Genomic DNA, 14,533 nt, shown 5'->3' with positions numbered 1-14,533 from the left:
CCTGCTTGAACTTTAGAACCATCCAGGGACATCCAAATACCGCTTCTGAGCTTCACATTTGACTTCTTTGCTCCAAGTTGTGCTCAACATAAACTGTTTTAAAAAGCTCACCAGGCAAGTCTCCAAAAGCACTTATTGAGTCCTTATTATATGTCAGGTACTAGACAAACCCTGCGCATACATTATCTCTAATTCCCACAACACATTTTCCCTGTGAAAATGAGACTGAGAGAGACTATAAATCGCACAGGTCACAGTTGATAAACAATAGATCCATGTTGAAATTCAGTTCCCTCCAGCAGTTAATTTCCCAACCCGCTCTGCAAAGGCAGATACAGTTTCAAGATAAGCAACTGAAGAGCTAACTGTTAATCTGTCTTGAACATCATCTGATATATACATTTGTGGAAACATTACCCCACTGATATGTGCAATTTTAATTTTTTTATTTATTGGCTAAAATGAATTTTAAAAGCCTCAAGAATCTTTTAGTCATGAGGCTTTTATATATATATATATATATATATATATATATATATATATATATATATATGTTACACATTTAAAAGCCTTGTGAAAAAAACAGATAGGGTTTCAACTTTTCAGAACAGTGATACCAGGGGTAGAATCCAGGGTCTTGCATGTGCTAGGTAAGCACCCCAAACCAAACCCTATCCCCAGTCATTTTAAAACACTATATTTGAGACGAAGACAGGGTACACTCTTTACTCTAGCTGGCTACAAGTTCTGATTCTTCCTCCTTAGCCTCCTGAATGCTGGGATTATAACCACACACTACTACACCATGCTCCGTTAGTATTCCTTCTAGAAAACTTTAAAAATTTCATTTATAGTCAGTGTGGCAGCACATACATTTTTTTCTAGCACTCAGGAGTCAGGGGCAAGTGAATCTTTGTGAGTCTGAGGCCAGCCTGGTGTAAAGTGAATTCCAGGCTGGCTAAAGTGAGATCCTGTCTTTAAAAAAACAAACAGTGAAAATCAGGCATTGCTATTTTTTTTTCAGGACTAATTGCCTTTTTAAAAAAAGTGCTTTAAAAAACATTTATTTTATGTATATGAATACACTGTAGCTGTCCTCAGACACACCAGAAGAGGACATCAGATCCCATTACAGATGGTTGTGAGCCACCATGTGGTTGCTGGGATTTGAACTCAGGACCTCTGGAAGAGCAATCAGTGCTCTTAACCACTGAGCCATCTCTAAACTCCAGGAAGTTGGGACACTCAGTTTGTTGCTGAGTAGGGGGTGCTAATTTGCATACCGGGCAGTGCTAGACATCCATCCCTTCAGTTAGCTCCAGCTTACATAATGCTTTATGCCTTGGTGTATCCCACTGGCAAGGCCCTGCAGAGTGACCTATCCAGATGGGGCAATGGGATCCTAAACTAACCTTCACCCTCATTCCCAGCATAGAGACAAATACCAGGCAAATGTGTTCACAAATCGTTTTCCACTATTTGGAAAAGTCCCTGTCCCCAAACATTGCACCTAACCTTCATGGCCAAGTTACTTTCCTAATTCTGGTTTCTATAACAACACGACTTAATGAAGGAGCAATGTTTTTTTCTTAAAATAATTTGACCCGTTTCCATATCAACGGGGGTTTATTTTGGTGCTGTGTACAGTGAGGGGTTGGTAGCCAGCACTTGGCAACACCTTCTGCACCTTGGAAAGAACTGGAATTTCCAGGGGACATTGAAAAGAGGCATAGGGCCAGGTAAGCTAAGGCCACAAGGAAAGCAACAGTGTGGATACCTTAGCATTTCCTTCTTGGGCTCTTTTGTGGTGTGAGGATAGAAGAGGAGGAGAAGAGACAAGCCTATTCAAGGTCTTTCTGATGTCTTTGGCTTTACTAAAGTCTGCATATACAAACACCACATTGCTGGACCTCCTTCATGGGAACCACAGCCCAAGAGGGGTGACAGAAAGGGGCAGAGCTACAGAGTGTGCATAGTAAATTATTCCATCAGTGGCTGACTATGGGTGGTCAGATTTAGCAAGCAATACTAGTTGGGATAGGCCTGCACGGAGGTCTTGGGCAGGCAGTATTGAGATTCTTCCCTGACCTTGGGGAGTCTGAGTCCATTACTCAGGGACTGCCCTTCTAAGACACTGTGTCCCAAGACGTTTGTGCTTAGGAATCCCTAAGTCCCTAGGGATCTCACTGAAAAGTGGGCTGGGATACAGTAGGTAGGATGGGCGGGGGTACACAGAGGTTCTGGATTCTGCATGTCCTCCTAAGTTGTCATATCTTACTTTGAGGTGCAAGGAGCTAGGCAAATTAGAAGTTGGAAGAGAAACATTTCAGGGCCATCGGGAGTCTATTCCTGGCATCCTCCAGAGGATACTCAGCCCTGTGGATTTCAGCTACATTTCCCACTGGAGTGGGACTACTTTTCACTTGAGTGGGTGGGGGAATTCTGTTTTGCTTTTTGAGGTACTTCTGGGGGTTTTATTAACAAGAATAAAAACATAGTACAACCGTGGTGGTTAAACAATTTTGGCTAGTGACCACCAGAATTGCTTCAGTTCCTTCCTGAGGAAGTTCAAGTCAATCAATTGACATGGCATGGGGAAGAGAGTCCATAATATTCTCAATTAATATTCCACTTAATGGGGCCTGAGAGATGCAGTTTCTAGCACCCACATGGTGGCTCACAACTTTCTTCAGGTCCAGGATATCTGATACCTTCTTCTGACCCCTTGGGCACCAGGAACACACTTGGTGCACACATACACATAAAATAAATCTGACCTCTCCTTAAAAAATAAAAAAAAACAAGACCTTGTTTGAATGCTTACTTTGGAGTGATGTGGTCATAGGGGAGCCAGTCTAAATCACATCACCTCTCGGTGGTCCATCTACATAATGGAGTTAATCACACCTAACTTACAGGGATATTTTCAAACATTAAAACAGTATTTATAAAGGGCCAAAGACGTAGCTGGTGTGGCAATAATGAGTTCGCTCATTCAACAAGTGCTTACAGAATTTCTTCTGTGCGTTGGTCACAGAGACACTGGGAGAAACAACAGTGAAGAAGGTAGAGTTTACAGTTAAGCAAAAAAAAAAAAAAAAAAAAAAAAAAAAAAAAAAAAAAAAAAAAAAAAATATGTAGCACAACAAGAAAGCGGCCACACAAAAAAAGTAAAAATAGCATGCTTGGCTAGGGAAACAGCAAGTCCAAAGGCTCCAGAGTGAGAAAGAATGGCTGTAGGGGTCAATGTATTGTTGGAGCATAACTGAGGGGGAGTATAGTTTTAAAAAAAATACTGCAAATGTGGACAAGAGCCATATTGCCATGAGGTCTTGTAGACCATTGGTCAGAACTTTAGATGTGATACCTAGTGTAAGTGAAAACTATTGGAAGGGCTGATTCAGAGCAGGAATGAGATGCCATGTGACCAAACTGGCTGCTTCATGGCCTGCACTGCTGGTGACCTATGCTCACTGTGTTTTCCCTCTGTTTTTGGTTGTAGGGAGGTCCCCTGAACGTTTAGAGCCACCGATAGACTCAGGAATTTGGACCTAGAAGCAGTATGTGGCCTGCGCATGCAATTAGTATGTTACAGTTGGCATACAGTAGCCAACAGGGACTGTGTGTGTTGGGCAAGCCCCTTTGCTCTGCAGTACCCTTCACAGGTTCAAATCCTTACTCTGCCGCTTATTTTTACCTATGAGACCCTGGGGCGATCATATTGGCATTATGAGCCTCAGTTACCTCACACAGTGAGGATGTAGACTAACGCATACAGTATTATGTTAGCCAAAGCTATCTGAGGTGTGTCGGGTTGTGTACTTCACAGGGTAGGTGTGAGGACTGGGTTTCCTTCTGCCTGGTGCCTAATGCATATGACAAGAGGCTGCTGTCTAGACGGTAAATGGGTGATCTCTGGTGAGTTAATGGATGGGTAAGGGCTGTCAATGTCACAGAACCCTGAAAACACAACAGCTAATTTGTGGCTGGGACCACAGAGAGTATCCATGTAGCAGGGCGTACAGATTTCTCCCACTACTTTGCGGAGTCACCAAAACTAGTTGGTGTGGTCTCTTAAACTGTCTATCCCTTCTTTCCTCCACTCCCTGGTGCCTCCCCCAATCAAAGCCCTATTACTTCTCATCTGACCAACTTCAAGCAGCTTGAATAGGGCTTTGCTGCTCCTTCTCCCTCAGAGCCTGTCCACCCAGAAGTGGGCAGCTCTCCTCAGTTCCAGCTGATGCTTCCATGACAGCCACATTATATTAAGAAAGCAAAAAGAAAAACACATTGGTAGCTTGGTGTGTTGGCTTGAGTCTGTAATCCTAGCACTCAGGAAGCTGAAGAAATGATAAGAGTCCAGGATCAACCTGGGCTACAGAGTGACTCAAAAATAAAAAACAAGGCAAATACATTGGCAACCAAATTACTTTGGTGCTGGGGATCAAATTCAACATGTGAGGCACACCTTCCACTGAGCTACATTTCAGACATTCACTTGGGGGTTGGGGGAGACTGACTGTCACTATGTAGTCTAGGCTGCCCTTGAACTTGAGATCTTTCTATCTCAGCCTCCCAAGTTCTAAGATGATGGGCATGTTCCAAAATTAAATTATGTAAAATCTGTGTTCAATGAGAAATGATTGTCACGCTATACTGGGCCTTTTAGCCTATCAATTTCCAAATGCCAAACTCTCTCCCTCTCCCCCTTCGCGCTCTCTCTTTCCCTCTCTCCCCTTCTTTTTCCCTCTCCTCCCCCCTCTTTCTCTGAATTCCATTTTCCTACAGCTACTCTAAACTTCAAGTGTTGAGAAGAATTTGTGCCTTGTCAGTTGGTATGAGGACATGAAAGTCAAAATCAAAAGCCAACTTTTTTTGATTTCTGTCTTTTAAAATGAAACTCAATCTCCTTTTTCTTGGCGGTTCTAACAATATCAGGTTTCCCAGGCAACCCACAGGCCTTAGAACAGGGCTGTAACCTCAATGTGGTGACACCCTCTCTCTGAGATACGGGTCACCCCAGAAGGAAGGAAGGAACACGGAGACCACAGAAGCTGCTTCTGCGGCAGGGACTTGCTTAGCTTGGTAATATCTTAAGCACAGACTGTACTGAGGATGGCACTGGCTCCATTCCCTCCAATTTTCTGACCCCATGTTGTGCAGCTTGGCTCTAAATGGGAGCCATTGAAGGAAATACCAAGGACCGAGAATTATAGTCACCAAAAACTCTGGTTCCTTTCAGAAGCAGGCTCCTTAGGCCCACAGTTCCACAGACTGCTCCAGAAGGTTGCATACGGCTCACCCAGAGGCCTGGGTAGAGGAGTTGCATTTTCTGCAGCACTCATACCTTGAGCTCCTGCCTAGAGCAGGCACAGAACCAAGGCAGCCATCCCTAAGCTGGCAGGGTGCTGACAGAGACAGCTCACATTTGAGTCTGTCCAAGATAACTCCCCTTGTCTGCACCCAGAATCTAGACAATACCTTGTTGAGACAATAAAGGGAAGGCCTGGCTGTCTGGTTTCTGCTGGCACCACAGGCTGGACTGAGAGGTCTCTCATGCAAGTATGAAAGAGTTCAACTCTTGTCTCTGACTCCTGCCACTGCCATTCACTAAAGGGACTGTTCTACAAAGCAGTCCCCAGCAAGTTGCACAAGAGGTCGAGTAGGGAGATCTCAGTGAGTACAAGGCCAACCTGAGCTACATAGTAAGCACCAGGCCAGCCAGGGTTACACAGTGAGGCTCTTTCTCAAAATAAAACAGAAACAAACAATTCTCCCATTTCCCTCCCACTTTAAAAAGCAATCAATTACCAGCAAACCTCCTGCATACAAATCTGTTTGGAAATCTGGTCCCTGGAGAAACCAATCCCTTGTCTTGGCCTCGTTTCTCTCACTGCCCTTTCTCTGTTGGGGACTTCAATTACTCCAGTGCTTCCTTGATCAACTCAAATGAAGGGCGACTCCCAAATCTTTTTGTTGCCATGGCTGCACTCCCAGCCTGCCCGCTTGCATTTCCCAGAGCTAAGGAGACATCTTCACCTGAGTATCGAAGTTTTTACTTTCAAATTCAACATACTGAAGGCAGAACCCTTGTTCACTGCCCCCTGTTCTCCTCAAGTCTCTGTTGTTAATGCTGCATGTCTGTGGCCCCACACTGGAGACATACTTCTGTAATATTTTGGGCAATCTCTTGGTCAGAACCCTTCGGTATCCTCCTTAGTAACTATAGAATCCAAGGACCATTTCCTATATTTGCATTCAAGGCCATTCCCATCGACCCCAATCAGCTGCTTTTCTATTAAGCCTATAATACTATTTCCTACATTTTTTACTTTTTAAAATTTTATGTACGTGGGTGTTTTGCCTTTGTGTATGTGTATACACTACATGCATGGCTGCTACCTGTGGAGGTCAGAAGAGAGTGTCAGATACCCTGGAACTGAAATGATTATAGATGGTTGTGAGCTGCCATGTAGGTGCTGGAAATTGAACCTGGGTCCTCTGGACTAGCAGCCAGTGCTCTTCACTTTTTGAGCCATTTCTCCAGCCCCTATTTCTAATGGGAAAATATCCTTTATGTGCATAGGTGTTTTGCCTGTATGTATGTCTGTATATCATGTGTGAGCCTGGTTTCTGAGGCCAGGTTCATCATTTCCTTCTGTAACTGGGGTTACAGATAGTTGTGAGCCTCCATGCGATCTGGGAACCAAATCAAGTCCCGTGGAAGAGCAGCCAGTGCTTTAACCTCTGAGCCATCTCTCCAGCTCTGATCTCTCAATATTTTTATGGCATAGGTTCCTTTGGAAATCTCATAATATCTATAGACCTTTTCTCAGAATGTTTTTACAAGCATAAAACACACAGGATGAAAAGGAAGTCAGCTGGATTTAAGGTTGACCATATAGATTTTTAATGCGAGGTTGGTAATCTATCCTTCATTATCAACACATTAAGTAACAGGATTTAGCGGTGGCTCTGTTAACTACCATGATTTCGAAGTATTTATCGACTGGAATAAATTTTCAAGCAGCAGCTTCAGTGACACAGAAACGTATCTGTGGTTTCTTTAGAGACAAAAGTCTTAGATACTGCTAATGCCACAGTAATGCACTGCTGGGAAAACAGACTAAATTCCAATTAGAGGTTTGTGGTCATCTGGCTGAGTACATCTGTGCAACAGGGACGCTAACCATAGCTATGATTGGCTATTAGTACTTCCTTGAACAAATGTCATGTAGCCTACGTCCATCATGGTGAATTGCCACTCTCTGTGCAAACCCTCTGCCACAAGATGCCAGCGCCCAGAGCAGCACAACTCACTGTCTGCTCAGCACAGAACACAGTGGGTATTTTCACTGGCCTTCCTGCTCTCTGGTTCCAGTCTTGCTTGAGTGACTTTACTTGCCTCCACTGGCCCAATTAGAAAACCCCATGGGGCTTAAGAGATGGTTTATTGCTCTTACAGAGAACCTGAGTTCAATTCCCAGTGCCCACATGGTGGCTTACTACCATCTGTAACTCCAGTTCCAGAAAACCAGACACCCTCTTCTAACCTAAGAGGGCACCAGGCATGCATGTGGTACATACGTACACGCAGGCAAAACACCCATACACATAAAACAAATGAATCATCTAGCCTGGTCTACAGAGTGAATTCCAGAAAAGCCACGACTACACAGAGAAACTCTTTCTTAAAAAACCAACCAACCAACTAACCGACTGACCGACCGACCAACCAACTAACCAACCAACCAACCAACCAACAAAAAAGGTTTTTTAGAAAAGAACACCTAGGATTCCTGTTATGGAGCTCCTAGTAAAAGCGGTCATTCTAAGATTCTAAGTGACCATGATGCTCTTGGGCTTCGAGGGTGTTTTCCATCTTTGTCTTGCTACCATGTCATGAAGAGCATAGCACAGTCTTGCCAATGAGAAATCCAAATTGCAATTGTACCCGAATTAGGAAACACTGGCCAGATACCCCGAAACAGCTCACTTAGTGCCTCAGTGGTCCTTGTTGATCTAGGTGCTGGCACCTGTGGCAGAATCAACGGAATCACATTTTCCCAGTCCCCACCCAGTCCCCACTGGCCTAAAAGGTAGGGCATCTTTACAGCTTGCATTGCGACTGTATCTCTCACAGATGGCGAGGGGGCTCTCTCTCCTGGCTTCATACACTGGAGTTCAAAGGCAAGTTTTGTCAGAACTACAAGAAGTCAAGAGGCCCTGCCTAGGCCTGATGATCGCTATCTGCAAGGGCAAGGTTGGTGGGTGTACACTTCCAGTTTCTTCTAGGTCTCTGATACTTGGGACATTTCTGGTTTTGTCCCATGGGAAGAAAAGCCTATCTTCAACAGCCTCGAAATTGTGACTGGAGCAAGAGGATGCTTTTATGAAAAAGATGTTCATAGGCAGGGATTATCAGGAGCTAGCCTTCTGCTCATCTCTGCTTTCTACGAACTAGGATGATCTCTTAAACAAACAAACAAACAAAAACCTGGTCCCCCCCTTCCCAAGCTCAAGTGTTCCAGAAAATGTCTGCCACCTTATGTTGGTGGAGAAGTGGCTTCTGGCAGTATAGCCCATAACGCTCATGAAAGAAAGGATCAGTTGTTTCTTCAAAAGGCAATATTCTGTGACTTCTTAACTGTATCTCTTAAGAATAAAAATGTCGATTTAGGACTATTTATTATAGTATTTTCTCCTTCATAAAGCACTTTTTAAATATTATATGGAACCAGAGAAAATTGCTTTGGGTAATTTCATAGGGTTCAACCTATTACATGTTCTTGTCTGTTCCTTGCTGCACTCTTGGATGTTCGTAGCCCCTCATTTTACAGAGTGGAGATGAAAAAACTTATGACTAAGACTCTATAGGAGGTAACAGGCTTAAGACTTGAATTAAGTCTGCTAAATGCCAAGCTGCATGCCCTTGATTTTTAAGGTAAGATGTTCCAGTTTGGAAGAGCCTTAAAACAATGATGTGGGGAGAGACAGGGCCAGGAGACTGTTTGCTGAGCCTACCCTCAAGAGTCCAGAGTTGGTTTTACTTTAGGACCGTTTGAAGGAAATCAGGGGGTACCCAGGTATCTCCATACAATGTTCAAGGTGACAAGTTTAACTTTGGGGACCTTGAGAGTGAGAGGTACAACCAAAATGATATTCAGGCCACATGATACCATGGAAAAATGTGTCCATGGTTGCATTCATTCATCTGAAGCAACTACTGTGTAGTTCCCAGACATGACAGGCCGTCCATGAACCTTTGTGTCATGGACATTTGGGCCAGAGGTGTATTCAATGGGGCTTCTGGATCTTGGCCAACTGGTGAAGGAGCAAGATGCTGGGAGCCAGAAAGCCACCATGCTGGCATTCTGAGTTGCTGTGAAGTCACCTTGTTTTACTAGCTCCGCTTGGTTTGTTGGGAGGCTACAGCTTGTGTGATCAGGCAGAAAAAAGCTAGCTTGCTGCCTGGCTCTTCAGGAGTCTGATGCCACCACTGAGAGTTTCTGGTTGCTGGGCTAGGCACAGGAGCGGTAAGGATAAAAGAATGCTGGCACCCAACCCTACCGACTCCAGAGGTGACGGGGACACTGCAGGCAGTGCTGGTGACCAAGAACTCCCTCCCAGGCTTCCACAGGAGTAAATTCTTTTCTCCTGCAGCAAATCTGCTCTGGACCTTGGCTAGCCCCAGGCTCTGTTTTTTGGTTGCTGGCCAGTTAGGAAGGGCAGGCAAGGGAGGAGGGCTGGCTTGGAAATCAGGCAGCGGGCACTGGGCCACCAACTTTGCCCAGGGAAAGCCTGTGGCTCTGGAAGGGATAATCCCATTTCTCAGCATCCTGTCAAGCTCAGGGTAGTGACCAAATGATTCCCCAAACTGGCCAAAGCTGGATGTCTCATCACCTGGGCTCTCCAGATTTTTGTCTCCTTCTACACTGCCAGCACCCATCAGGTACCAAACCCCTAGTTCAAACAGTCAGTAACTGTTCCCTTGCTCACCATTCCACGCTCCGGGCTGTGATGCCATTGCTGTCACCACTGCTGCGCAGGACCACAGTAGCTGTTAGCCACCCAAGTTAAGATCTCACAGTTGAGTAAGCCACAATGTGGGTTCCTCCCACCACACCCTCCCTGACCTCAGAGCTAGGGCTTTCCTCAAAGCCCTGTTGCCACACAACTCAGCTTTTGAAAAAAAAAAGGAGGAAATGGGCACTTAGTCTTAAATACAATGAAACTTGTAAGAAGAGTTGCCTCTGAAGGTGGACAAAGGGGAACCAGTGCTGGGCCTCAGAACACCCCTGAGTAGCAGGCCCTTTCTTCATCTCTGGCCAGCAGAACTGGAGCCCACGGAAAAGAGGAGGACCTTTTGGGTCTTTGGTACTTTTGCTCACAACTCAAAGCCAGAGAGGTCCCCAGAAGTTGCAGCATCTAACTTCCTAATCCATTCCTACCAACCACAGAGGCTCACAGCTCAGATGATAGTTTACATTTCTCTGCCTGCTCAACCTCCCCACCCACCACCATTGCCACCAGCCACATGTGACCCTTAAGCATTTGAAATTGGATGGAATTGTAAAATCTACACTAGATTTCAAAATCCAACAATGGACAATGATTTAATAATTTTAATGTGGATTACATGTGGTCTTATTTTGTTATATATTGGATTAAGTAAAATATATCATTAAATTAATCTCACCTCTTTTACTTTTTTTTTTTTTTTTTTTTTTTTTTTTGTGGCACAAGGGGTGGAACTCCAGACTTCATACATGTTAGTCAAATGTTGCACTGCTGAGTTATGCCTCTAGGCACCTTTTTATTTTTGAAACATGACTGCTGCTGCCAAAACTGCTAACTAGATGAATGGAACAAAATAGATGATAATCTAAAAGAAGCTCCCGTATATAAGAGTAAAGGAGGCATTTCAGATCTGTATGTGTAATAGTTGAATATTACTGGAAAACCCAAAATTCTCTATGTGCCTTGTTATTATGTTTGCTTAACATTTCTCTTGGTTGGAATGGTGCTGGGTCTTCTGTCCATCGATAGGGATGGTTCCATACATCATACTGAATCCACAGAGATGAGGGCTGGGGTTATAGCTCAATGGCAGAGCACTTTCCTAGCACATGCACAGCACTGACTCTCTAGCACAAAGAGGAAGTGGGGAAACATTAGAGTTAATAGTAAATTAAAAGGCAGGGCTCGAGGTGGGGTGATGGAGAGCAAGAACAGGGCATGGTGGTGCATGTCTATAATCCTAGCTACTCAGGAAACTGAAGAGGACCAAAAATTTAAGGCTAGCCTGAGCCACAGAGTGAGTTCAAGATGAACTGGGTAACTCAGTGAGATCCTGACTCAAAAAAAAAAAAAATAGAAGGCTGAGGATACATATATCTTAGTAGTAGAGTGCACAGAGCTTGCCCAATGTAATGTGAAGCTTTAGTTTAGTCTGTAGTACCGCATAGCGGGGGAGGGGCAAATGGCGGGTGTGGCAGTGTATGTCTGCAATCTTAGCATTCTAGAGGCTGAAACAGAAAGGGCATAAGTTGAAGTACAGCTTTGGCTGCATAGCAAGATGCTGTCTCAATCCCAATAACACCTTGAACAGCAACGAACAAACAAACAAGCGAGGGCTGGAACGTACAGTGCCATCTTCAATTTATATTCGAAACACGCACAGGCTTACATACATAGGGAACACATCTGTAACGACACAGGCATTACTGTTCCCACTGCTGCCCTCCAGGGAGTGCGTGGAGAACTTGAGAGTTCGGGGTGGGGGTGCGGTGCGGTGGAGAGGGGGACAGGACTGTGACCCGCCCTTTCCCTTTGAGAACTCTCAGTACTATTTGAAATGTTAACAAATGTGAGGTTTTTCTAATGGAAACCTCAAGAACAAAAATAGATAAAACCGATTACTATTCCATACACTAAGACAATGTACTAGAATACTTCCTATAATCAGCCTATTAAAGGAAAAATAAAGCACTTTCTATTTTCTCCACTGTCTCTATTTGTGTACTTGTAAGCACCCCTCTTTTTTTTTCGTACTCTTTCTTTTCTGTTCCTTTTCTTCTCCTCTTCCACTTTCAAAACCCACAAGAATCCGTGAATGAAGAGCCATTCCTTTTTTGTTGGCCCTTGGCTCCCCTCAAGCGGGGCTGACCTTTATGTTAAAAGGGTTGAGGCAGGGCACCATGCTGTTGTTAGTACCATAGCCAGCCTTAAGCTCAGTGGACAGCAAGACTCATCTAGAGAAAAAGCATCTTGCCTAGCAATTACATCACATTTGTATTTACATAGGCTTGCTTAGGGAGAGAAAAATAGCATCTCACAAAATTGTTTTTTTTCTTTTCTGGTTCAAGGGTCACCAGGGATGGGGTAAATGTAGGGGGTGAGATGGCTTGGTCCAACTTTGGGAAACCAATTTAATTGCCACCTGCAGTTTAAAATCGCTAAGAGGGTCAAGCATTCTGAAAAGCAGAACTATAGAGGTTGGAGAAAGGAGAAAAGCTCTCCAGCTTCTGGGAAGTAGGTGTAACAAGAGATTTGTTTGCTCTGAGGCAGATGGGAATTGCAGTCCTTAGAGTTTAATTGAGAGAGGGAGAAAAGACAAGAGATCCCCACCAATTGTCAGCAGATAATGGCTTCTGAAGGGTGGGCCTGCAGGATTGAGAAAGGCAAGCCCTGCTGATGAGTGTGGGGACAAGTGTTGTGGGAAAATAGCACATTCTTTATTGAGCTCATTCTCAGTGCACATGAAACAGTTTCAAATAGAGGGGCCTTGGGTGCCTATTTGAACCCCACGCTCGTTCTGCTTAAAAGAAAGGTTTAAGGAGTGAGGAGCAAAAGCTTGCAAAATATGACAATAAATCATTTGCATGAAGTCTCCTTGGGAACTCAAATGCATGCTTACCTGCAGTTATAAGAGTCAAGTTTGTCCTTGGCCCTTACCATCTCTTCCCCTCACAGACCCTCTTGTCTTCTGGCCTCTCAGAAACAAAAGCTCCTGGGCTAAAGGTTTGAAAGGAATCCAATTCAAAGAACATATACTGGCCCCCCAGGAGATCGTAGGCTAAAGAATGTTTTCCACAGCCTCCTTTAATGAAAACTATGCTATTTTTAAAGTAATATTCCATTCAAACCTGTGAAGTGAAGGATTTACCTTTAGAGGGAAATCTGCATCAAATGCAAAGCCAATGAATATCTGGATTTATTATTCTTCACAAAGGCAAATTTTTTAAATGCCTAATGGTCATTGACGATGAAGTCTAGCAACTGATTTCTGGACAGAAAGACTAGTATTCCACTGCTCTACATAAGGGACATGCCAGCAAGGACCTAGTCTGGTTTTTGCTCACCTTCATGTCCCTAGGCTCAGCCTCAAGGCTGGTACAAAGGACTCATTTATTTGTTAAAAGAAGGAGTGGATTTTCTTTTATTGTTTTCTTTCTTGAGGCAAGGTCTCACTCTGCAGCTTATGCTGACCTGGAACTCAACATACAGCCTAGTCTAGACTTGAACTCTTGGCAATCCTCCTGCCCCAGCTACCTGGGAACAGAGATTTCAGACATGAGCCACGTAGCTCAGTTCCAAGGAGTGAATGGTAACAGCTAACATTCTCACTAAAGGTAGCAAGTACCTCAGCTGATGCTCAGAATAACCCTGCCACACCCCAAATGTGTTCTCATTTTACAGGAGAGGAAGGCAAGGCACAGGGTACTACTCCACAGAGTTAATGCAGCTTGCTTTGAAATGCAGCTTTGGCAGGGTCACAATGCCGTGCCATTCTAGCTCTGGCTCCTTGGAGAACTACAGAGCCAGAGAAAAGCAGCGTGGAGTCGGAGCACTTTGATATTTCTTGGCTGAATAAGAGGCCACTTCACTCAGGCCTTTAGGGCCCAGAGGCAGGTCCTGTGAGGACTCCCTGCCAAGCAGCCAGGGGAGGGATTCTAAATCAGGCTTTCCTGGATGACTTAGAGAGCCACTGTAACTACAGTGACCTTATTTCCTGAATCAAAAATCAGGATTCTTGGTCTGACAAAGAATAGAATCCTTAAAACTAGGACTTTTTTTTTTTTTTTTTTTTTGGAAATCCAGGTCATGGAGTTGCTGTACCTGTACCACATGGTAGCTATATAATGGGGGACTTCTCAGCAAATTCTGACCCAGCCTCTTCAGCTCATTACATCTCAAAAAGATTTTTAAAAAAATCATAAACCCCAAACTGTTTCTGGGCCTCACACCAAATTTCTTCCACCTCCTCTTTCCACATGTTTGCTTAATTACTTCCCTTCCTCACTCGTCTTTTCTGTTATCAGCTTTCTTCCTGGTCTGCCTGAGCGACTTTCTAGGTCCTGCTTGCTGATGGATGCCATAAGCAAGCGGTTGAGGGAAATCATAAGTGAAACTGCTTGGGAACCATGGCAACAGGGCCCATGGCAACGGGGGCCAAGCACAGAGAGACAGCCTTCCCCACCCATCCTGGTTTCTGCTTTAGATGAGTGGTACTGATAAGGCCCAGTGACTC

General features: G+C 44.3%; 1 protein-coding gene across 8 annotated transcripts in view; it reads right to left on the bottom strand.

The window, feature by feature from the left end:
- Positions 1-14,533, bottom strand: part of NHSL2 (NHS like 2) — a gene marked incomplete at its 5' end in the record, with an annotated part of 228,837 nt that overhangs the window by 34,809 nt on the left and 179,495 nt on the right. The window contains one exon of one of the 8 annotated variants that reach the window (XM_080910902.1): positions 10,000-10,027. The exons of the other annotated variants lie outside the window; for them this stretch is intronic. Within the exon in view, the coding sequence (XP_080767028.1) occupies positions 10,000-10,027 (28 nt within the window). Of the gene's footprint in view, positions 1-9,999; positions 10,028-14,533 lie in introns of those variants that run through there. 8 annotated transcript variants of the gene reach the window in all.

Source organism: Micromys minutus (genome assembly GCF_963924665.1).
Source record: "Micromys minutus genome assembly, chromosome: X".
Classification (NCBI taxonomy): domain Eukaryota; kingdom Metazoa; phylum Chordata; class Mammalia; order Rodentia; family Muridae; genus Micromys; species Micromys minutus.
This window is presented reverse-complemented; position numbering and strand designations above follow the sequence as displayed.